The 24,158-nt window shown below is 41.5% G+C and overlaps 1 protein-coding gene across 1 annotated transcript in view; it reads left to right on the top strand.

Annotated features, from left to right (window-relative positions):
- The window catches only part of LOC136866627 (cyclic AMP response element-binding protein A), a 158,330-nt gene that overhangs the window by 110,323 nt on the left and 23,849 nt on the right, over window positions 1-24,158 (top strand). Inside the window, exons 4-5 of the mRNA XM_068226784.1 lie at window positions 20,785-20,969; window positions 22,893-23,022. Of these exons, the coding sequence (XP_068082885.1) occupies window positions 20,785-20,969; window positions 22,893-23,022 (315 nt within the window). The remainder of the gene's footprint in view (window positions 1-20,784; window positions 20,970-22,892; window positions 23,023-24,158) is intronic.

Genomic DNA, 24,158 nt, shown 5'->3' with positions numbered 1-24,158 from the left:
ACCACCGCTACTATAATAATAATAATAATAATAATAATAATAATAATAATAATAATAATTACAAGTTACTTTATGTCGCACCAACACAGATAGGTTTTATGGCGACGATGGGAAGGAAGCAACCGTAGCCTAAATTAAAGCACAGCCCCAGTATTTGCCTAGTGTGAAAATGGAAAACCACGGAAAACCATATTCAAGGCTGCCGACGGTGGGGTTCGTACCCACCATCTCCCGAAATACTGGACAGTGGCCGCAACTTAAGCGACTGCAGCTACCGAGCTCGGTATTATTATTATTATTATTATTATTATTATTATTATTATTATTATTATTATTATTATTATTATTGTTGTTATTATTGTTGTTGTTGCTGTTGTATTAACCTCTTTCTAACAAAACACGTAATGTCAGCTCCTTTCATCTCAACTGTAAAATTAATATTCGTTGCTTTACTCTGAGATGATGTTCATCCATAATAGGGCCAGCACCATTTAATTCGGTAACAGAGGTTTTACTGTAATTCAGAATGGTCTACGGTCGGATAACTGTAAGCTTACATTCGGGAGATGATTAAGTCGAACCCCATTGTCGACAACCCCAAAAATGATTTCCCGTGATTTCTTCTACCTTAAATTAAGGATTCGACTGCTACTTTCTCATTCGAAATCCTTTCCTATTCTAATTTCGCCGAAAACTTATCTGTAATAGTAGGTAGAACCGAGCAAGTGGCTGTGTGGTTTGGTCACGTAGCTGTCAGTTTGCATTCGGGAGATAGTGGGTTCGAACCCCATTGTCGGCAGTACTAAAGATGAGTTATCGGTGGTTTCCCATTTTCACACCAGGCACATGCTGGGGCTGTACCTTAACTAAGCCCACGGCCGCTTTCTTCCCACTTCTTCCTATCCAGTCGTCGTCATAATACCTGTCTGTGCCGATGCTACGTACAGTCTGCAGAAAACTATGTTACAGTATTCTTTTCTCGCCGTGAAGCCGTTTTTCCACTGCCTCCATTGTAAAGAGCATGCATGCCAATCCCGTGCTCTTGAACCTGAGCTCACTGCAATGTTGTAGAAGTCACGCCATTTTAATTGTTGCAGCATCCGTGTCTTGAGGCTTGTGTACGACCTTCTCAATGGGTTCGTGTGTTCGCCAGCTAACAGCTCAACACCAAACATTCGCTGATTTCGGTCATGCATTTTCACTTACCTTAATTGCTACATTAATCGGAGCTCATTGTAGTATTTGAAAATGGATGCGAATGTGAAGTATACAGCAACCTACGTATGTAGAGAGAGAATGGAAAGTATGAAAAGACAAGAAATAAAAAGCATAAGGGAATGAGCTTGTCGTTCTTGACCATAGAAGTTAATTCGAGGTGTGATTAAAGACAAAGAGACACGAGTTTCCAGTTCATCTGAGAGTAGTCTAATTGGATTTCATGTTATTTGTGCTTATTAGTGACGAAGTGCCCATCTTGCATACGCAGTCACTGAAAAATATATACTGCCTTCACCACTATTATAGATAGTGTAGATAGTAATAATAATAATAATAATAATAATAATAATAATAATAATAATAATAATAATAATAATAATAATAATAATAATGTTATTTGCTTTACGTCCCACTAACTACTTTTTCGGTCTTCGGAGACGCCGAGGTGCCGGAATTTAGTCCCGCGGGAGTTCTTTTACGTGCCAGTAAATCTACCGACACGAGGCTGACGTATTTGAGCACCTTGAAATACCACCGGACTGAGCCAGGATCGAACCTGCCACGTTGGGGTTAGAAGGCCAGCGCCTTAACCGTCTTAGCCACTCAGCCCGGCGATAGTGTAGATAGATAGATATAATATATTATTCTCGCAAAGTTAGGGACAGTTGTCCCTGTCTTACACCTAACCAGTAACATAGTTGGAATGATAAATAACTAATTACAAACAATTAAAAATTAACCTAGCAGAAACTAAGCAGAATTACCGAACTATATCTAACAGTAACTACTTGCACATTAAAAGTTATAAAAGTCAAGCGGAAGAGCACGATATTATAGAACCTTAGTACCGTTTTGAGGATATCCATAAATAGTTCCCTTGTAAAAATAAAAAGAGATTTACGAAACAAAATAGTATTATCTGTGAAATAAAAGTTACTCTTGTACTGTGTGCATCCACCCAAGTTGAGAAAGGTACAAGGGAAGGATAAAGTAGATGGGGGGAAGAGGATTTAAAAGAAAGGAGGACGAGGTAGTAGGAAAGTGGATATGTCTGGCTGCCATGCTATTTGTGTCTTGCCATCAGATATTTTGTGCATGCACGTTTAAATTTCTTGGACACTGATACCCGTCTGAAGTCTTGTGGCAGATTGTTCCATTCACGAATTGCAATGACAGTGAGTGAATTGTCACATGCTGAGGACTTGTGATCGGGTACGGTAAGAATATGCATGTTATGTGCCCTTGTGTTTTTTGTTGTGCAAAGAGAGATTATAGAAACGCTCTTTAAAGTAAGAAGGAGAACTGAGATTTAAAGTTCGCTGCAGTAAGGTTAGGCAGTGAATATTACCTGTTTCTTTTGTTTCATTAAACCTAAGAAATTGTAGTTCTTTATATTTCATGTGCTCCATCTAACTGAAATTATACTTTTCTTGTTTCTCTTTTCAATCTGAAACTCATCCATACTGAATTTGAATGTTTAAACAGCATTACTGCATCTAACACTTGTTAGTCAAACTAACAATAAATCTCAACGTATTCGTGAATACAAACAACTAGTGGTGGATAAAAAAATAACGCTCCAGTGAGTTGTTGTTTCTGTATTTAAAGCACTTACTATGAAACAGTTACTGTATTGTCACCATTACAAAAATAACGTGTAACTCTGAGATCGTCTGATATAACTGCGGCCAGTACAAGTGTCCCTGGGCGACTGCCCTAAATGCAGATCAGTATTGACTGACTGACTGATTGTGGTGTAAAGTAAAGGTAAGTATAACTGCGTTGAGACTGTTGCTGTTGCTTGCGCTAGCAGCTTGCTTAATTTCTGATACCATCTAACAACTGGTTTAAGTGGTGAACGAAAAAAAAAAAAAAACTTCATGGCGGATTGCCGACCGTCGCTGTTCGATCCCCGCAATTAGCAACTACCTGTGCCCTGGTGCTGGTTGATATTCACTATGTTTTAAATATTGTATTTAATACTATCGCTTTTGTTATTTTTAATGAGAAAACACTTCTTGTTGCTGGATCCCGCTTATAACCTTAAGAATTTTTTTTTTTAACGATCTGCTTTACGTCGCACCGACACAGATAGGTCTTATGGCGACGATAAGAAAGGAGAAGGCTAAGAATGGAAAGGGAGTAGTCCTGGTTTTAATTAAGGTATAGCCCCAGCGTTTGCCTGGTGCGAAAATGGAAAACCACGGAAAATCATCTTCAGGGCTGCCGACAATGAGGTTCGAACCCACTATATCTCGAATTTAAGTGATGATGATAATGATTATGTTGCAGTGTGACCTACAGATGGGCCTAGTACCTTTAATGTGACGGCCATGGGTGATCTGCGTGACTGGTGAGAGATGATGACGATGATAATGAAGTGGGGAAAGGGTGAAAACCAGTGTCGGCACGTAGCCTACTTCTGTGGAATAAAAGCGAGGGGTCTGCTCATGGCTTAACGTCTCCATCCGACGGACGAATCACCATCAACAGCGTCATATGCACTGACTACATACGAACACTTCAGAAAAGTTTGAAACTGAACTTAGACTTTCGGTACGCAATCTCCTACCCTTCCGGACAGTATTTTGATGGTGATTTTTATTTCGCCCAGCGGGACTCGAACCGGCTAACCACAGTGTCAGATTATACAGACTTGATGCCTTAACGACCGCCAGGTGGGCAGTGAAAACTAGGACTTCTGGAAGGTGATCTAGGTCCATATAACGAATAGCGACTCTTCTGCGTAAATTACACTGCGACGTTACTTGTAACTCGTTGTAGGATGACTTCCGACGTTACTCGTAATCCGGAATGGTCTAAAACCTTAGGTCGGTAGATGCAGAGTGGGTCTCGGATCATAAGTGGCTACGGCTGGTCCCGGCTCTACCTTGACTCTACGCCTCTGCATTCGGGAGACGGGACAGGGCTGGAGCTGACGGCTGGCCCCAAGCATCGGCTGTCCTAAGAATGGTTTTCCATGGCTTTCCATTCTCCTGCACTAAGGCGAATGCCGGGACAGTTTCCAGTATAGGCCACGGCCGCCAACCCCCTCACCTTCTCCGAGCATCTCCTTCACCGTAACAAATCTCCCGGCCTGAGAGACGGCGTCACCGTCTAAGAGGCCCGCCTCCCCCTTCAGGAGAGAAATGAAAACATTTTATTGGTAGTAGTAGTAGTAGTAGTAGTAGTAGTAAAACGTTACTCGTAACTGTTATATGTCGCAATTACTTTTTACAACCGTGATTCTTGTTACCATTACAGTAAAATAACGCTTTGGTCCATGACTACAAACAAAATTACATTACGAACGACTGAAAGGCTGCGCTCGGCACCGACTTTTCCAGTGTTGCCCCTCGTGTTAGTGTGCCACGGGGACCCACCACGCAATGTACGTGACGGGCAGGGTACGAAATCGCGGGGGAGGGAGGATTCTTTCTTCCTACCACCACCACCACCACCAACGATTTTATCCCAAAGGTTCCTCCCCACTAAAAGTGCGCGGGGAGGGGAGGGGGGATTATTTCAATATAAAATAATGTAGAAATATACTTTCATAAAAACATCAGCAAAAATACACTTAGGCCTAGTAGAGAAACCATAGAATGACTGCCAGACCGTGGCAACTTCGCACCTGCAGCCCATTGTACATGTTTCACTCTGACAAGTCCATCTGAAACTCGGGCAAAACCATAACTTACTTGAAGCCTTCCTCTCTCGTCATCGCTCTAAGTTGCTCGAGCTTACGGCATTCCTGTACTTCTTGGAGGATGTGTTTCCGATAGGACAATATTCACTTAAAGAGTGTACGAACTGACAAATTTCTGGGGGTGGGCGTAATTTACTTACAGAGGAATTATATACCCCATCACCCGCCGGGTACTGCCTGAAATAAACACTACCCACAACTACCATTTCTTTTTGATTTCGCACCCTGCTATTGCAAGCTTGTATAAGGTAAACTGCGCACGCTCAACGCCGACTTTCGCAGAGTTGTCACCTCGTGTTACTGTGCCACGGGTAGTGGTGGTACGTGAAGAGTGAAAAACTGCTCTAAGCCGTACGAATCGAATTCCATCAGGGTCGGAAAGAACGCAAGCTGATTGAGAAGGTAGACAGAAAATATGAATGAGATGAACCTGGCACAAAAGTGGAAATAAGACTGAGAGGAAACAGACCCCATGACGCTACCAAGTGACAGCTACTCAGCCCGAAGGTCTGCACATTACGAGTTTGCACGTGGTCAGCGCAATGAATCCTCCCGCTCGTTATTCTTTGCTTTCTAGACTGTGACTGCTATCTCACCCTCAATAGCTCCTAAGTTATTCTCACCTAGGTTGTTATTCTTGACTTTCTGGACCGGGGATGCCATCTCACCCTCAATAGCTCCTACCTTGTTCTCACCTAGGTCGTTATTCATGGCTTTCTAGACCGGGGTTGCTACCTCACCTTCAATAGCTCCTAAGTTGTTCTCGCCTAGGCTGAATGGTTCTCGAACCAGTCCTCATACCCAGGTAAAAATCTCTGACATGATTCGGAATCGAATCCGGTCATCCAGGTAAGAGGCAGGCTCTTTACAGCTAGACCGCTGAAAACAGCAAAGTAAATATACAAGAGGCCTGGTGCAGGTCTTTCGAGTCGAAGCCATATAGGTGACCTGTGATGAATTCTAATGCTGAAGATGGCACACACTGGAATTAACCAATGAATATTAAAATCCCCGACCCGGTCGGGAATCGAACCCGGGACCCTCTGGACCAAAGGCCAGCACGCTAACCATTTAGCCATAGAGTGTGATATCCGAAAGGCGAAGTCTATATTTTAACAACAAGGCAGTCGTAGATTTCAAAAGAAAAGAACTTAGCCTATCCCTTTTGGCTGCCGATTCAACGATGCAAAAAAGGAGAGTAAGATGTGTTCCAGTCGAGGATGGAACCTGGCACAGGTCGTGCGGGAGGTTTGCGGAAGAGCGATCGTCTCCACGTGATTGATGTTTAGAAACAGTCACGACAGAGCTTTCTTGTTAATTAAAGGACTAGCATGAGCTGAATAGCAAGCAGACAGTCGTCAGTTATAACCGTGAGCTCATGCAACATATGCAAACCAGCCGGCGGCAGGAATTTTATGGACATTTGCTAACTTTTCTCTTCATATCTCTTCACTGCAGTTCCTTCTTACTCTCCTTCCTGTGATTAATTCATCATCTGGCCTCTGCGTTGAAAGAGACGCTTGTTGGTACCTTATCTACCGTTATGTTCTTGGTTTTCATCTAGAATGATACCACGAGGACAGTGTCTGGCCCACTCAAATCCACACCAATTAAATAACTGCCAGTATTAACCATCATCCATCCTCTTCACATTCGAAGGCTAACTGCTCTGAAGAAGGAATGGTTAAAATGTACTGCAAATACACTCTTGCCGATGCATTAGGACTGCAATCCTCACAAACATGGAAGATTAAAATCTCGACATCCATCATGGCAAGTAGGAAAGAGGCTGGTTGAAACATGAATAATGCCTGGAGGGAAGAGTGGGCTGCTTCAAACCCTGACCAGCTAGAGTTGATATCTGACCCCTGTGGGAAACTTGCTGGGTTCAACTTGCCAAGAAGAATCTGGGCTTCGTTGAACAGAGTGCGGACCATGTAAGTAGTATAAGTGTATGGCTAAGAGAGCGAGCCTAACCTCACATCCGCCATCTTGGAGGGGCTTAACCTAACTTTTAACGCGTAAGAGAGCTAGCCTGATCTAATGGAGAGGCCTAACCTCAGTTTTACGTCCGGATATCCTTCCTGACGCCTAGAGAGTGAACCTAACCTCACATCCGCTATCTTAGAGGGGCTTAACCTAACGTTTTACGCGCTAGACAGCAAGTTTAACCTCATAGAGGGGCCTAACCTCAGTTTTACGGCCGGATGCCCTTCCCGACGCCAGTTTCACAAGATGGTGGCCATACACAGCTCCTTATGAGACGGCTTAAGGGCGCTTGCGCAAGATGGCGGCTATCTAATTCTATAAGATGGCGGCTATACACAGCTCCTTATGAGACGGCTTAAGGGCGCTTGCGCAAAATGGTGGCCACAAGATGGCTGCTATACATAGGCTCTTATGAGAATGATAAGATGGACAGGGCAGTAAACTGTGCGTGAACGTATTTTTGAGTGACTAATGCAATAGCGCAGCAAGTCCATTTCTATAAAGGAGAATCTGCGAAACTCTAGGCATACCTTTGCCCTTCTAATTTCTATGTTACAGGATAAAGTGCTATTTGCTGTTGTGAATGGCATGACATCAGAGCTACCTCATCACAAACCAATGAGGAGCGAGGTCATTCATCGTTATCAAATGTCCACTACCAGCTGCCGCACGGTAAATTTCGTAAGGCAAGGTTTGTGGCCTGACCACAGTCCGTCATACATGTGCACATATTCTAACAATCAGCAGTTTGACAAGAGTAAACCACATCATTGCCAGGCTGCTTCCCATCATTGTCAGTTGTCCACTGTTACTGCTCTCTTTCCTCCCTCTCCACGTGCTCAATGTACCGCGCTCCGAGCTCAGGATTCATGTACGATTCGCCGCGCTATAGGTTACTGTATTCTTACGGACATTCACCCGGGCAACTCTTTTCAAATTTATATCACTTCTCTTCTGATAGTTTTGCCGTTTCCATTTATTCCCATCTCGTGATGTGACGACAGAAAGGGAGAGTTTTAAGTAATATGTCTTGGATTTAAGCCCTAACATGAATATGGTTTACACCATCAAGTCTTCTGACATTAATATACAAAGACGGACTTGAAGATGCGTACCCCAGCATTACGACAGCGTTGAGAATTTTCCTCACAATGTCACTCTCAGTCGCCTCAGAAGAAAGGAGTAAACTAAAGATCATAGAACCGGGCGAGTTGGCCATGAGGTTAGGGGCGCGCAGCTGTGAGCTCTCATCCGGAAGATAGTGGGTTCGAACCCCACTGTCGGCAGCCCTGAAGATGATTTTTCGTGGTTTCCCATTTTCACACCAGGCAAATGCTGGCACTGTACCTTAATTAAAGCCACGGCCGCTTCCTTCCCATTCCTAGGCCTTTCCTGTCCCATCGTCGCCATAAGACCTATCTATGTCGGTGCGACGTAAAGCAAATAGAAAAAAAAAAAGATCATAGAAAATTACCTCAGAAACTTATCAGGACAACGACGACTGCCATCATATCTATAGAGCACAAGTTAGCTTCAAGGGTCGGCGGATAAAAAGTAAATTTAGGCCTACAAGTGACCAAGGTCGGTTCGTGGTCCGACACTCTGCATTCCGTCCTACCAACCGAGCAGAGGAGGGGTGGCCACGTCTCTACCGTGGCTCTAACCCCTCTGTATTCAGGAGACGGAGTGAGGCTGGTCCCCAACGTCGACTGTACTGAGAATGGTTTTCCGTGGTTTTCCATTCTCCTGCACTAAGACGAATACCGGGACAGTTCCTAGTACAGTCCCTTCAGGGGCGGAATGAAAACGTTTAGTAGTAGTAGTAGTATTTCAAAGCTATATTTTGAGCAAAATCCACAGCCTATTTCCAGTCACTCGACTGGGTCAGGAATGGAGTGAATGAAGTCCCCATCTAGCGCGAGGATACGAATTGTGCCGGCTGCCGAAGCCTGCCACACTCCTGTGGGCAATGATTAATGACTGACAGATGAAATGAAATGATATTGGAGAGTGTTGCTGGAATGAAAGGTGACAGAGAAAACCGGAGTAGCCGGAGAAAAACCTGTCCCGCCTCGGCTTTGTCCAGCACAAATCTCACATGGAGTGGCCGGGATTTCCGTTATTATTATTATTATTAACAACAAATATATCACTTCTTCTTCTTCTTCTTTATCAGTTTACCCTCCAGGGTCGGCTTTTCCCTCGGAGTCAGCGAGGAATCCCACCTCCACCGCCCCAAGGGCAGTGTCCTGGAGCTTCAGACTCTGGGTCGGGTGATACAACTGGGGAGGATGACCAGTACCTCGCCCAGGCGGCCTCACCTGCTATGCTGAACAGGGGCCTTGCAGGGGGATGGGAAGATTGGAAGGGATAGACAAGGAATTGGGAAGGAAGCGGCCGTGGCCTTAGGTTAGGTACCATCCCTGTATTTGCCTGGAGGAGAAGTGGGGAAACCACGGAAAACCAGTTCCAGGATGGCTGAGGTGGGAATCGAACCCACCTCTACTAAGTTGACCTCCCGAGGCTGAGTGGACCCCGTTCCAGCCCTCGTACCACTTTTCAAATTTCGTGTCAGAGCCGGGAATCGAACACGGGCCTCCGAGGGTGGCAGCTAATCACACTAACCACTACACCACAGAGGCGGACCAAATACATCGCAACTGGGAAATATTCCGGTGGCAATGATCACTCACAATAGTGTGATGATGAAGTAAAATTGAAACGTAATCACCCAACAACAACAACAACTACTACTACTACACGAATACAACAAGCATTTCCATGGAAATAAAATATTACAAGAAATACAATTAGTTTAACATTCTAAATTCAGCATCATCATATACTAATTCACATACAACTTGTTAAGTACTGTATTTAAAGTGCTTAACGCTACTACTATAGGTTGAACCACGGAACCCAACGGTGGGAGGCAGACGTGCTGCCGCCTGATCCACGGAAGCTTACCTACTACCTCTTGAAGACATTGTAAAAACTCTTAGAACTAACTAACTCAAGTTGAAGTAAAAATGGAACAGAGGAATTACTGTGTAGTGGCGATATCAGGTGTTATCGTGGAGGGTTTTGGTTTGGTTGACCGGTAGGGGAGGGACGCTAAGGCGAGTTCTTGCCCCGGTTGGAAAATAGCCTAAATGTCCTCTAGACGAAGGTCATAATAAAGAAAAAAGGAAGAAAAGAAAATAGCATAGTCTCGTCCCTGACAGGAAGACATCCTTGACTGCCCTCACCACGTGCTCCTCATGCCAAGCTAGATATCAAAATATCAAGATCAAGGGAACAAACATCTGCTTACTTCCAAACTGTGGTGTTACAGAAAATTTTACTTAAAGTTATCATTGGTAGAAGTTCGTATTTCCTTTGCTGATGAAGCACTTGACCACGGGGTGATTTCCAGACTAGAGGTCAATTGGCTTGCACATACATTCTTCTGTGTCAGCAAATCCCGTACACGCGCACTGATGTCTGACCTCAGGTCGAATTGCAACTCAGTACATTTTCCATTCACTCGCGCGTGCGGATTTTTAATTTATTTTGTGGGCGGGCTTTAGTACTCCAGAAATATCACAACAAAAAGAATGTTATGAGAAAAAAAGTCCTGTCCTTCACCTTCACTCTTTGTATGTCCGGTTTCATGGCTGGATGGTCAGCGTCTTGGCCTTCGGTGCTTGGAGGCCCTGGCTCGTGGACTGAGTGTTTGTGCTGCCCCCAACATCCCTGCAATTCACACACCGCTCATAACACTATCCTCCACTGCATAAACACGCAGTTTCCCTTACACGGCAGACTCCGCCCACCCTCATCGGAGAGTCTGTCTTACAAGGGATGCACCAGGCAAGCATTAGTCACACGAAATCATCATGATCATCATCATCATTTAGTGTTCTGCCTCCCAGTAGGTTTCCACTTGATTGCCTTCCACTCTTCTCTGTTTTCCGCCTTCGTTTTCATTCTTTGATATAACGAGTGAGTTGGTCGTGCGGTTAGGGGCGCGGAGCTGTGAGATTGCTTTCGGGAGATAGTTGGTTCGAACCCCACTGTCGGCAGCCCTGAAAATGGTTTTCCGTGGTTTCCCATTTTCACACTAGGCAAATGCTGGGGCTGTATCTTAGTCAAGGCCACAGCCGCCTACTTTCCACTCATACCCCTTTCCTATCACATCGTCACCATAAGACCTGTTTGTGTCGGTCCGACGTAATGCCAATTGTAAAAAAATATATATTTGATAACCTCCTCCTCTTAACATCTCGTATCTTCTTCCTCTAACTCTTTCCTGGTACCAGTTCTTCGAGTACCTCCACTAGCTAGCATCCCCTTCTTAAATTACGTCTATATGTGATTTATTTAATTTGTTTTATTCTATCTTTTATATCATTTTGTAAAAAAAATAGGGCAATGCAAATTATATCCACTGATTATTTTAAATTCATAATCATTTTTCTTCATCATTTGTTTTAAATTCTAGTCAGTGATTCATTCTGAAATGTTTATTATTATTATTATTATTATTATTATTATTATTATTATTATTATTATTATTATTATTATTATTATTATTATTATTTCGTTTCACCTCGTGTCATTAGGGGCCAATGACCTAGAATCTGTAGCATACTTCTATCCTTTCGAACTCTCCTTAACAAATCTTCATTCCTCACTCTATCAGTAAAATTGGACTTTTTCCATTTTTTTTTTTTTTTTTTTTTTTTGCCACATCCGCATCTCAAATGCTTCAGTTCTCTCGTCCTTTTTTCCCCATCGTCTAGGAATGTCCAGGTATCTGCCCCGTACAATGCAACACTCCACACCAAGCACCTCCCCAGACGTTTCCTCGGTTCTTTCTTGAAGCTACCACAAGGCAGTCTCTTCTTCCTGTTAAATGCGTCTCTAGCCGTTGCTGTTCTGACTGATTTCTTGTCCACATTGCATGTCCTCCCTTATCCAGCTTCCCACAAACCTGAAGGCCGATACCTGTTTTATTTCCTCATGTCCTTAACTCTTCAGTCCGTTAAGCCTATAACTATCCCGTTTGTTTTCCTTTTATTTATTATCATTACATTATTTTTGTGGAAAGATAGAATGGTTAGCATAGCCTACTAACCGTGTATTTCCGAATATAAAGCGCATTACAGAACTTTTTTTGCAAAAACTGCACGTAGCATACATTGTTGAAGTTTGCCGACGGCACACGAGACCTACAAAGTAAATTTTCGGATCGGTATATCTATACGTTATATATGTACTTAAAATGAGTAAAATCTAATGAATCACTATCGTTCGATGCCGGATATAAAAATAAAACCGAAAACACGACAACTGCGACGCTTTAATATCTGATGTATTTATATTTCAAATTGTAATGGTTAAATTATTGCAAGTGACCTTTGCTATAACGAGTAAATAAAGCAGGATCGAATATATACCATGAAATAGGTTACAAAGATAATAGCGGAAAGTCTAGTTTCCCAATCAGACAGCATCACTAGTGCTATCCAGCGACTCGCGGTTATAACTACTTACAGTCCTCGCCTGCTCCTGATGGGTGCTAGCTATGTCATAATGCCTGAACGAAATTTCACTTGTATTCGAAAACGTATTGCTTTAAGTTTTAAAGGAATTATGGAACAGATTTTCAAGTATAAAATGTTTGATTTGGGGTTATAAAATTTTAGTACCCGTAGTCACGACATAAGGTATGAAAAGTGACAACTACTGTATATAAGTTCAAGTTTAACTTAATCTGCTGTAGACCAACATATGTAATTTTTTGCAAATTAAAGTTTAAATACAACTATAGGTCATGCAACCATGCAACCTCTCAGTACTGTTTCTTAATACACATTCAGGGATGAAATGAGATGAATTTATATGGCATGTTTTTACGGCCAGATGCCCTTCCTGACGCCAAGATTAAATGAATGGTAAATGAAACTGGGTAAGGAGGAGGAAGGAATCGGCTATGGCCTATGAATAGGAACTGCCCCGGCATTTACCTGGAAGTGAAAATGGGAAAGCAAAGAAAACAATTCTCAGGACATCCGACGGTGGGGTTCGAACACACGCGTCTCCCGAATGGAGAATTTGACTCCATAGCCGTAGCGCGTTAACACGCGCAGTTATTCCGCTCGATATGAATGAAAATCCACAGCCTGTTTCCAGTCATTCGACCGGGTCAGGAATGGAATGAATGAAGCCCCATCTAGCGGCGAGGATAGGAAATATGCCGGCTGCCGAAGCCTGTCGCACTCCTCTGGGGCAATGATAAATGACTGATAGATGAAATGAAATGTTAATGGAGTGTGTTGCTGGAATGAAATATGACAGGAAAAAACCGGAGTACCCGGAGAAAAAAACCTGTCCCATCTCCGCTTTGTCCAGAGAATTGTATGTCTTCTCTTTTACATCCTTACTACAACCCTTAAATGCCGTCATAACTACGTGCAGAGATTATTTACAATTAATCAATCAATACTGATCTGCATTTAGGGCAGTCGCCCAGGTGGCAGATTCCCTATCTGTTGCTTTCCTAGCCTTTTCTTAAATGATTTCAATGACATTGGAAATTTATTGAACATTTCCCTTGGTAAGTTATTCCAATCCCTAACTCCCCTTCCTATATATATAAATATTTGCCCCAATTTGTCCTCTTGAATTCCAACATTACCTTCATATTGTGATCTTTCCTACTTTTAAAGACGCCACTCAAACTTATTCGTCTACTAACGTCATTCCACGCCATTTCTCCGCTGAAAGCTCGGAACATACCACTTAGTCGAGCTGCTCGTCTCCTTTCGCCCAAGTCTTCCCAGCCCAAACTTTGCAACATTTTTGTAACGCTACTCTTTTGTAGGAAATCACCCAGAACAAACCGAGCTGCTTTTCTTTGCATTTTTTTCCAGTTCCTGAATCAAGTAATCCTGGAACCATACTCTAGTTGGGGTCTTACCAGAGACTTATATGCACTCTCCCATTTATGTGATTACCCCAATGAAGATCTTTCCTTTTATTAACATTTAGGTACTTACAATGAACCCCCTAGGGAACCTTCATACCATAAACGCAGTAATTAAAACTGAGAGTAGTTTTCCTATTTGTGAAGCTCACAACCTGATTTTTAATCCCGTTTATCATCATACCAACAGCGCCATCTTGTAACAGAGTATGCGTGTGTCGTCACATATCTAGCACAATGTTTTCTTTACTTTGAAGGGCTATTTCATGAAAGCTACGTTACAGATTTCTTTTTTCTGCAAAGGTAGCCTCCTCTTTTATCTGTCAATTGAGACATTAAACATAAACGTAAGTTAAATACGCGGCGATTACGCGTTCTACCCAAATACTAAAAGCGTCTTAAGATTTTTCATTCCGTGTACCCGTCTTCGAGGAACGTAAGTCTACGTTAAAAGAAAGACAGTTTGTTGTTGAACAACCCTCCTCTAGGAGACTATTTTTTCACAATCTGCTTTATTATCTGCGCACCTTTTCTGGATAAATTTACACCATAGTGCTGAATTGGTCGACCTCGGCAATCTTCGAGATTGGTACTGGCAACCTTTGAAACACAAACTATGAATCGCTTATGCATCGCTGTGCGACATCTGGCGTACACTTTACGTACTAGTACTGTTGTTATTTACACAGCAAAGCCAAACTATAGAATTCACTCTAGGAATAAGATTCGCATCGAGAAATGTTATATAGTGTGTGTGTGTGTGTGTGTGTGTGTGTGTGTGTGTGTGTGTGACACAGTTGTTGGCTTAAGATAACAAAGGTTTAGCAAAATTCATATCGATCGATCATATTATCGATTCAATTCTGATTTCATTTCCATTCAGTTGGCAGTACTACAGGAACCGGAATTGCTCCCTCCTTACTCCTCAAACCCGTACACAAATCTATCGATAAAAAGTGCGCAGATAATACGTCGCACCGACACAGATAGGTCTTATGGCGACGATGAGATAGAAAAGGGATAGAATGTGGAAAGAAAGCGGCCGTGGCCTTACGAAACCATTTCGTCGTACTGAAAACAGAGTCGAATACGCCAGAAAGCGGCCGTGGCCTTACGAAACCATTTCGTCGTACTGAAAACAGAGTCGAATACGCCAGAAAGCGGCCGTGGCCTTACGAAACCATTTCGTCGTACTGAAAATAGAGTCGAATACGCCAGATTGGAAGCCAGCGTCTTCTTCTGGCTGTCCACGAATTTGAAATAATAATTTAAAAAATACTCAAATGGCTCAATTTTCCTTTCATGGTGCGGTACATTTATTTAAGCGTGTAAGCCAGGCACTACATGTTACGAACAGCAACATGTAGAAATGAGGATTGTGCGGAACACTTGTACACACACACACCTGCTTGTCACAGTTAAACCATACCTCATTCTGATGATGCAACGAACTGATACAACTTCCATATGCGGAACTTCCTATTCGTGCTGTAACCATTTAATCGACTCTCGTGAAGACACGCGTATTGAATTTCATTGTGCCGGGACTAAGAGCGAATCGCAATGATAATGCAGAATTAAGCTCCTCTCATTAAAAAAAAGGCAGAATTCTCTAAGTTACAACTACATTTTTACTGATTTTTAAACTAAATTAGCATTCAATGGTTAGTTTTTACGGACTGTTTTTGTTCATATTTTGGTTCAACTGTCAATCCGATTGTTGTACAAAATTATTTTCCTAAATTTGATGATGTAGCAGAGCAGGCTACGAAGGTCCCTGGAGGAATGGAAGGTAAAAACTATTTGGCTGCGCGGTTTGGGTCACGTAGTTACCAGCTTGCATTCAGCAGATAGTCGGCAGCCCTGAAGATGGTTTTCGGTGGTTTACCATTTTCACATCGGGCAAATGTTGGGGCTGTACCTTAATTAAGGCCACAGTAGCTTCCTTTCCACTCCTATGCCTTTCCCATCCCATCGTCGCCGTAAGACTTGTCTGTGTCGGTGCGACGTGAAACAAACTTGTTAAAAATAGGTAAAAACTATTAATGAAGTGGAAGGTCAGGGCCATATAGCTCTTCAGAAATGAACGTTTCCTTTCTGAATGTTTCGACTTCTTGGTGGGAAATCGCACCCAGATCTTTCCGGCTGAACCCAGCGCGCCTTCGATGCCTCGGCTAGGCATCCCACTTAATGATGGCGTACACCACCTTATTAAATCGCACGTAACGCTGTTAATATGGTCTCAGCTATTGTGTGTAGGATTTCGATTCGATGCCATGTAGGCTGCCTTGTGTCAGTTTCGACGTTCCATTTTACTTTCGTAAATGGGCAGAGAAACGGATCTCTGCTAGGCGATCTATGACTTGCCTCTTACAACTGTCTTCTTCCGGCCACTAGTATCCTAGTCAGTCTTTAAATATAAAATTAAAAGTATAGCAACTTTCTTCAGATTATCCCAGCCATGTCTGGGGACGCTGGAGCCACCCAGGCTCGTTTTGGATTTCGACGGGGGCTTAAGGCTGCATGCCCTTCAACCCGAGATCGACCGGGATTCGAACCTCAGAGCTATGGGTGAGAATCCAACAGCCAAACCAATGAGCTAACCAGGCCTCCTTGAAAGAGCAGAAATGACTCCATTTTTCATAGGTGATTACGTAGGTTTCAAAATTCTGCCCCATTAGCTGTGACAACAGTGTCATCTTTACAAGCATAGTAAGGTCTCCTTTTTTAGGTTTAGACCTTGAAAAAAATTGACTATGTCTTGTGGTTGGGGGTCATTCTAAAATTCGTGTAACGTGTCTCGACAAAACGTGTGACGGAAGTACAACCGTGCAGGCTATGTCTTATGGCTGGTTGCTATCCGAAATTAGTAGCAGTTGATGGATGGCCACGGCCGAGAGACATATTTATGATCATTTGATTTTCGTAAAGGGAAAATTGGTTTCTCCTTTCGTGTGGTTCTGGTTGACTCATGTTTCATTCAGGTAAAATATAGGGCGTTCATCTCCTGATAATCTCAAATGATGTACTGCCCTCAAGAACTTAATTCGTGCGACACCATATCCCGACGTTCCATGAGGAACTTCCGACCATCGTTTGTACTCTTGTACCTCTAGAAGAATGTCCGAGTGTCCGTGTAATTTCGCTTCGAAGTCAGTAGCCTGCGCTCCTGTCGGTGTTGTGCCTGGCTAGCAGTGACTACGTTTTAGTGACTTGTAACGAGATTAGCATGCGGATTTTAAAACTGAATTGGAGATGTCGTATGGTAGTGATAAAGGTGAAATCGATCAGGTGGCTGAGCAGTACCGTAGCTCCGACACAGAGGAAACAGTCGACGATCGCGTGGATATGATGAAGAATTTTGACGATGTTACGTAAAGTGGAGAAGAAAACACTCGAACAAGTAGGTATATCGTTGGAAAAGACCATTTTACGTGGAAAAGAGAGATTTCAGTCCGAAACATTCGAACTCAGGCACGTAATATTGTCATTCACCTGCCAGGACCAAGAGAGAATGCTAAGTGAGCCTCCAGATATAAAGTGAATAATTTTTTCATACTCTTTGTGGTTATGTAATTGTGATTATTTATTGTTAAAATGACCATAATAAACCAATTCTCAAAATACGTGAGCATAGTCAAGGTGCTGATAACTATTAATGAAACCCGAGGGCTTACACAAACGTTGAAAAATGTAGGTCTTTAGGTTTTATGCACTTAATAGGAGTACATATTTGAAAAAATCTTCAGATGTATAAACAGTGTTCAAAATAATATATAGATAGATTGGCATAAAAACACGTTTTGCATATAAATCTAATTGGTGAATTTGAAAATTCTTAAAATCAATTCGAGCTCTTGGGGTAGACCACGCGCCTATCCGTGACACGAAACACAGCGCTCCTAATGTAGGGTTAGAACTACACACGGTAGATTGTTATCTTCGTTTCTCACGAGTTTCATTCATCGTCTATCTCATGGTTATATTCTGCAATCAAGTAACGTGATGTAAGAGTGGCTCGTAGCTGTAGCTAATGTTATTGGTTGAGTGTTTGTCTATCGGCGGCGAAACTAACAGCAGGAGCACGTCACGATTTTGACCGTGTTGAGAAGAGAAAGGCCGCAGTGACAGAGAAAGAGATGTATGGACGCCTCCCGCTCATGAACTAGAACAATGAGAAAGTTCCAGTGATGGGGCATTGCGGTGATGAAGTGATTGCAAACGGTGCATTTGAAAGAATAAAAGACTTATTTTTTTATTTATGTAGAGGTTATGTAGTTCACAGTTACAATAGGGAATCAATGTAATGAATGGGATATACAGTATATACAGTAGATTTCGTTTAGTTGAGTCAGATCACCTTTTCATCTTTTCTGTCCAGTCTCCTTTGTAAACTCTTATTCTGTTCCAACGCTGAGGTTGTAGGTACGGTTTGCGAAGCCTACCAATAGGTATGAAACGTGGTAATGAAGGAACCCATCGGAAACCCATTTGTGTCGAGGTTTGGAAGATAGGAAGAGATTTAGTAGTTTTATCCACGGCGAGAAATATTATTGCATTTTAGACAGCTTATGTACGTTTATCTTATTTAATATTACTTCTTACTTTTCTAAATTCCTGAACCAATTTACCTTCCTGTCCATGTCCTTGTCAAGCACGGTACTGGGTTCGATGTCTTTCAGCGATAGTTCCAAGTGTTGCGTGGAAGCTATAGCGGAGAGAAAGCCGGTGAAAATATTGTCTTGAAGTGTAACACGGCATGATAGTTAACTGACATGCCCCAAAAGACCGCGCGACCACTTTCGCTTCATAGAGCAATAATACAAAGGTGCAAATGATGGATGTTCTTCAACGATCGAATTTGGATACGTAATAAAAAATAGAGCCTGGCTTAAATGGTTAGGGACGTCATAGTATCTAGTCGCTCAAATTCCATGTAGACGTTTGGTGTTTAATCTCCTTCAATGCATATCTCAATCTCTTTATGTAAAATTGTATTTCTGTATTTTTCATCATGAAGAACAATGCCTCGACGCAAAGATAGAGAGACATGCAAACCACCTGCTTTATCACCTTACGTTGGCACTCTTCTTGGTTTATTCAAGGAGTTAAGTTTTAACCAAGCAACATTTATCTTTAATTTTACATGAGTGTACTTAAGAATTATGGTATGTTGAGTACTCACCCTGAAGGCTGATTGAATCCGCGGCAACTCAACCATCAACTGTCATAAATAGTTCAGGCGCCACTGAAGAAGCGTACTAGGGAAATAAGGAGTGCAGTAATTTATCACAGCTTTCCTCACCGAACCAGTACTTATTGTTACATATCAGTCTACCAAGCCCACTGAAATGAATGCACCAACCGAAATTACACTTTCACACCATTCATTATTGTGAACTGGCTGCAATCTGCATGTGACTAACATTCTTATAACCCAGTTAATTTTATATTGTTTAAGCCAAGAACGAGGCTGAGACAGGTCAATTATGTTATAAATTACTATCCCATACCAGAAAACTATAAACACTACTGTATGTCTGGCTAGCGAAGGCAAAAGTCCAGTGGAATATACTAATATTAATATTTTGACATTACAATATATTTTTAGTAATCTGAGGTACATTCTGAGGGTTTTGACCAATGAAGCAAGTAAGAAAGGATTGTAATTTATAATGTTAAAATATACTGTGCTATATAATTAGTTACTACTAGCTCTAATTAATTCCAGTCAATAGTTCCATTTGCTTAAATCTGTGTTGGGACTAGGGTACAAAATATTGCGGTTTACAAAGTAAATATATGACATTTTAAACAGTGGCACAACGAAACATAAAATTCTGGGTTGGCAACATTTGTGTTGTGAAAATAAGTTTGTCAAATGTTTTAGAAATTTCTCGTGCAGTTTATCTACGCTAGTCTTTCTGCCAGGATGAAGGTAAATAATATTCTTATTTCTGAAATTCTTTATTTGAATGTGAACCTATTTTTAATAGCATTTGAATTTGGAATGAAGCGGGGTGCAAAACTGCAGATTACTACAACGGTGACTACAAGAATACAGAGTTTGAGAAACCTATGAAAGTCAGACTGGCTCTTGTTTATAGGGGCCTACATTTTAATAATATTCACATTGCAGGAGCTAATTCAAAAGACGTTATAATACTTTTCGGTCACTGAAAAAAAATTCTATGAGACAAGAAAATTACATGTGTAATTTGATTTTTAAGTGGGTTGTAGTGCTTATTTCATGTGAAGATCTTGTTTTACAACTTGACGAGACCTTAGGAAGTTATTTGTGTTGCACCGTGAAGTGCCGGTATATAACTTAACTGTATTAAATTTGGTTTCTTCCCAAATTAATCATTCAAGTAGAGAGACGATGTGTAATTGAATATTTTCTACTTAAGCCTTTCTACTTAACTTTTACAGTATAATATAATTTCGTGTGGCTATTTCTAGCCGAATGCAGCCCTTGTAAGGCAGACCCTCCGATGAGGGTGGGCGGCATCTGCCATGTGTTGGTAACTGCGTGTTATTGTGGTGGAGGATAGTGTTATGTGTGGTGTGTGAGTTGCAGAGATGTTGGAGATAGCACAAATACCCAGCCCCCAAGCCATTGGTATGAACCAATGAAGGTTAAAATCCCCGACCCGGCCGGGAATCGAACTCGGGACCCTCTGAACCGTAGGCTAGTACGCTGACCATTCAGCCAACGAGTCGGACACTTTTACAGTGAACACTAGCGACGCAGGATTCGGACTCAACTTCAGGCATCCAAAATTTTATGTTGGAATTTTAGGTCTAGGTTACCATATCAGTGCACTTGTTAACAGATGTTTATGTTTCGTAATCACAGCTTTTCACTGGTTTTGTATACTTTAATGTTATTTTGCAGACATGGACGACGAGTGCTTCCCCTGCATCCCTCTCAACACAGCTACAAATCGCACCAGAGACACAGATTCGCCGATCGTTGTCAAAGACGAACCCATGAGCGAACCAGGATCTCCGGACTCGTGTCCCATGTCGCCGTCGTCGCCAACTCCTATGGTTCACACAGAGATCAAACAGGAACCTAAGGTGAGATTTTGTATAATCGCACAGTGTAACATGATTGAGGCAAGTTCTTCGCATTCGCTTGTTAATCCGTAATTCCTCGAGGTATGAAAATAGGATTAATAATCGTTACCGCTACCTATCTGAAAAATCTGGTGGTACCACTAATATAATTTATAATTTCCAGATTATACTGAGGAAACTACATGCAAGCCATTTTTACCTTGTCTGACAGCCTTGGCTAGTATCCTAAAACATATGTGAACTAGGTAGCCTTTTATTAACTGTCGTGCTTGAGTGTGGAGGTATCGTCTCTGGAAGGGACGTTTTCCGACATATATGACATAATGACAATAGTGTCGCCTCAGCTACTGAGTGCAGGCATATTTATTTACAATACAATACTTCATTCAAAATTTCAGTGAATAACACATAAATTAAGGAAGCTTGTGTGTGGGCTTGTATACATTATTTACTGTACATTGCATCATAAAAGTAATTTCAGTAACAAGAGGCTAAAAAGTGGATTAGATATAATGGGAAGTAAAAATATGACACCCTTTCAGTTTTGAGTTCTATTTTTCCTTCGCCATTCGAATAGTTATTGGAAAAAAATATTTTATATATGTACAAATTTTACTTAATTATGAAATACTGAAGCAATTTTAAACAATCTAGACGTATGCAGCAAATTTAGATACGTTTACAATGTTTTCCTTTCTTTAAAATCCTATATTTAAATGACAACATAATAAGAGAGGGAATATTTATTGTACAGAGGGACGTAATTTGATTTACTTAGTATGACCTAAGTACTAAAGTTATTACAGCGGTAATTAATTGTTATTGGTCGCGGATTTGTTCTAATAGGATAGTGGTGTTGGCGACTTTTGTTTTAAGAGGAAGTACAATAGCCTGTAGTGTTTTGGAAGGAGTTATTGCTTATTATATGACTCATATCTGTTTGAAGATGCTAGGTGTTCAGGCATACTTTTAGTTTTGGTCCTTTCCTCATCTGGGCTGCCTGTGCATCAGTAAACCAAATCTCCGTTAGACGAACAACAGCTGAGATTTAGTCAATTTTGTCGAGTAAACACCTAATGTGTTACGAGAGATCTTTTACATGCCAACAAGTACGAATGATATGGCGTATCGAATGGACTTTTTCCCACCCTCCAGAAATCCGACTACCTTTGTTGGGTTCGAACCCGCCATCTTGGGATCCGGAAGCCGTCGCTCTACCACTGATCCACAGAGGGAGTTATATCTGACGCATTAGTACCAGTATAAACTTTTAGTTGGATGTATTTTTTCTTTTCCTTTTTTCTTCTCAAAATACCTCCACCTACTGCAGACGAATGCTATGTAACGACGGTAAGAATTAACATAGTAATGACTTGATTTCAACCGATTATAGGGTATTCGGCATCGTCTAACCGTAATGGTAACAAATACATGATATCAAATGTTCCTATTCGTGGGAGTCTATTGCTGAAGACGACAGAATACGGTAGGGTATTCGGCATCGTCTAACCGTAATGGTAACAAATACATGATATCAAGTGTTCCTATTCGTGGGAGTCTATTGCTGAAGACGACAGAATACGGTACGGTACGACTGGTTGAAAGTATTCCATCGAGATAACGTGTGTAGCATCAAAACTGTGGCGAAGTCATTACATTTCATGGTTAATATTCAAAATTAAATTACAGTAGGATATTCATAAATTGCATACCGTACTGTAGTCTAAGAATCTTTGTAAGCGCGGCTGTAGGGCATGTGGAATAATATACACATAAATATTAGTTCAAAAAAATCTAAAATAATCCTAAAATACCCAAAATTATTGTTGTTGTATTTCTCATGATAACTGTTGTCACTATTCTAAGAGTTTATTTATTTTCGTAGTGTTTAAAACGTTGCGTTTTTTGTTTTGTTTTCCCCAGCCTGGCAGCCAGCAGAGTATCTTGAAGCAACCCACAATCCTTCTAGCCACTCGTAGCAGCCTGCTGGCCCAGAGTCAGAACAGAGTTGTCATTCCAAAACTAAACATCAAGATGGAGACTAATTCATCAGGTGGGACTACAACATTATATGAATAAAATTAGTTGATTTTTTAAAATGTGGAAAACATTTCTTAGCAGACAAAGTAGGGGTCTCCATACTATGAAAAACGTAAAATTAAGCAACTTCCTCAAATGTGCCGAAAGTTGAAGGGCTAAAGGGAACGGAAAGATTTCAAATTGTGAATCTTGAACATTTCTATCAAATTAATAAAAAAACAAATTTCGAAAATCACTTCCGGCCTAAGTGCAGTTCCGAAAAAATAGCCTAAAATCACTTGTTTCTTTACTCGTCTTCTTTTTTATTCAAATCCTAGCCAAATTCACGTATTTACATAATTCTTTCTGTAGTGTGTTCCTTGGTTCAACACCCTCACGCGTTTTTTGATTTTTTGAAAAATGTCCACACCGAATGTAGTTATAAGGGCTTAAGTGAAACTCTGCATTGACTCACATTAGCGCTCGTAGTGATGCTTACGTGAAACAATGCATTGCCTAACATTAGCGCTCGTAGCCGTGCGTAAGTGAAACCGTTGCTTGCGTTATAATACAGCGTAGGCAACGAGTGAAACAATGCATTGACTCACAATAGCGCTCGTAATGGTAGAAAAAGGCAAACTACTAATCTAATCGACCGAATAACGATGTTTAAGGATTGTAATTTTTAGGAATAAATAAAGAATATATTCTCATAATTTATTATATTTTATTTGCCTAAAATTCGTAGCTCATATCCCTAGGATGTTTTCAACCTTGACTTGCTTGCCTGAATGGCTAGAACTGTGGAATTTATTTACCGAGTACTGTATCCTAAGTTTGTTCTGGAGCCAGCTTGTTGTTTCAGCAGAGGGACTGATTTTAACAGATTCTGACAATTTTCATTTCATGAATTTTTTTTTTTTCTCGTTTGAACATGATAAAGTTTGACCAACTCTTTAGCTGAATGGTCCGCTCAGCGCATTCGCTTAAGAGAGTCCTGGGTTTGAGTCCCCGTTGGGCCGGCTATTTTAGCCTTGTCTGATTCATTCCTGTGGCTCGGCGATTGGGTATTTGTGTTAACATCACATCCTGGTACCAACCACCTCAGAGACACAAAATAGGGAATACAGTACCATCCCTCCACATAGGGTTGGAGTCAGAAAGGGCGTC

Source organism: Anabrus simplex, chromosome 3, assembly GCF_040414725.1.
Source record: "Anabrus simplex isolate iqAnaSimp1 chromosome 3, ASM4041472v1, whole genome shotgun sequence".
NCBI classification, from domain to species: Eukaryota; Metazoa; Arthropoda; class Insecta; order Orthoptera; family Tettigoniidae; genus Anabrus; species Anabrus simplex.
The sequence above is the reverse complement of the archived record's forward strand: the minus strand, read 5'-3'. Positions and strand labels throughout refer to the sequence as shown.